Source organism: Leishmania mexicana, contig 31 (genome assembly GCF_000234665.1).
Source record: "Leishmania mexicana MHOM/GT/2001/U1103 WGS CADB00000000 data, contig 31, whole genome shotgun sequence".
Classification (NCBI taxonomy): domain Eukaryota; phylum Euglenozoa; class Kinetoplastea; order Trypanosomatida; family Trypanosomatidae; genus Leishmania; species Leishmania mexicana.
The window spans coordinates 1,899-3,054 of NW_003946411.1; the positions used below are offsets into that span (position 1 = coordinate 1,899).

General features: G+C 62.4%; 1 protein-coding gene across 1 annotated transcript; it reads right to left on the bottom strand.

Moving 5' to 3' along the window:
• Window positions 1–443: 443 nt before the first annotated feature.
• Window positions 444–1,154, bottom strand: LmxM_08_1030_1 (uncharacterized protein; the record flags this gene model as incomplete). The annotated part of the gene is made up of 1 exon (XM_003886524.1): window positions 444–1,154. One exon carries the CDS (start codon window positions 1,152–1,154, stop codon window positions 444–446), a length of 711 nt encoding a protein of 236 aa, XP_003886573.1.
• Between the last annotated feature and the right edge of the window lie 2 nt (window positions 1,155–1,156).

Below are 1,156 nucleotides of genomic sequence, written 5' to 3' on the forward strand. Positions count from 1 at the left end.
GTGGAAGATATCGCTGAACGCACAGCACACAAGTGTGCTGAAGAAGCAAGCAGAATACAAAGAGCCAGACGAAGGCAGAATAGCGGGCTCGCGTATACGCGTGTGCGTGTGCGTGCGAGAGAGAGGGATAACAAGGGAGGCCACGCGAGGGCACGCGAGGGGAGGGGGAGGCGTGAAGCGAGGGCGGGCAGAACAGCCATTCGCGGGGCACCACGACTTGGGTGGTGCCGCAGCTCCGATTCACAGCGCGCCTGCTCGTCCATTTCCCCCCTACGCTCCGCCGCACCTCGCTGCGCTGTCGCCCGCATCGCCTTCCTCTTCCTCTGCCTCACATCTCGCACGCACGCGCAGCTGCCACGGCGGGCGCGCACCCAAGGAGGTGCCCACACGCGCCGGGCATCGCTGCGACCACCACACACACGCACACAAGGGCACACACACCTCTACGTGTAGTGACAGGTGTTCATGATCGAGCCGAAGAAGTACGGCGAGCACTTACCATCATGAGTCTCGAAGCACAGCCCCCCGCCCACGCAGAATGCGTTCGAGTACGTGCACATCGTCACCTTCTGCGGACTGCACTTGATCATAGAGGCGCCTCCTCCACCGTTCTTGTGGCACTCGTTCACCTTGATCAGGGTTTTCCTGCACCCTCTCCTGCAGTTCTTATCGAAGCAGATCACCTGCTCCACCACCACGGGTCTGGGTGCGGGCGTCTCGCTGCTCGTGCTCGTGCCAGGGGCGGCACTCTCCCGCACATGCGCGGACACGGGGTATTCACTGAGCAGGCACGCGTTCACCCCCATCACCACGCGCACGTAGCCCTGCTCGCCCCAGTCCCCACCCCACGAGTTCTTGATCACCCAGTACGGAACCTCACCAGTCATGTCGTACCCGACGAGCAGCACACCGTGGTTCAGCTGTTTACCAATGCACGCGGTCAGCACGCCGCTCTTGTAGGACATGAAGGAGCTGGCGTCCAGCGCAATCGCGATGGGGCCATTCTTCGCGAGCCACGCAGCCATCGCCTTTTCGCTGCTTCCGATCAACACGTGGCCGTCGATCTGCGCACCGACAACGAGCTCACTGCTGTTCGAGCACTCGAGCACATAGCCGTTGCCGGACACGTAGGGGTAGCTGTCCTCCGTGTACAGGT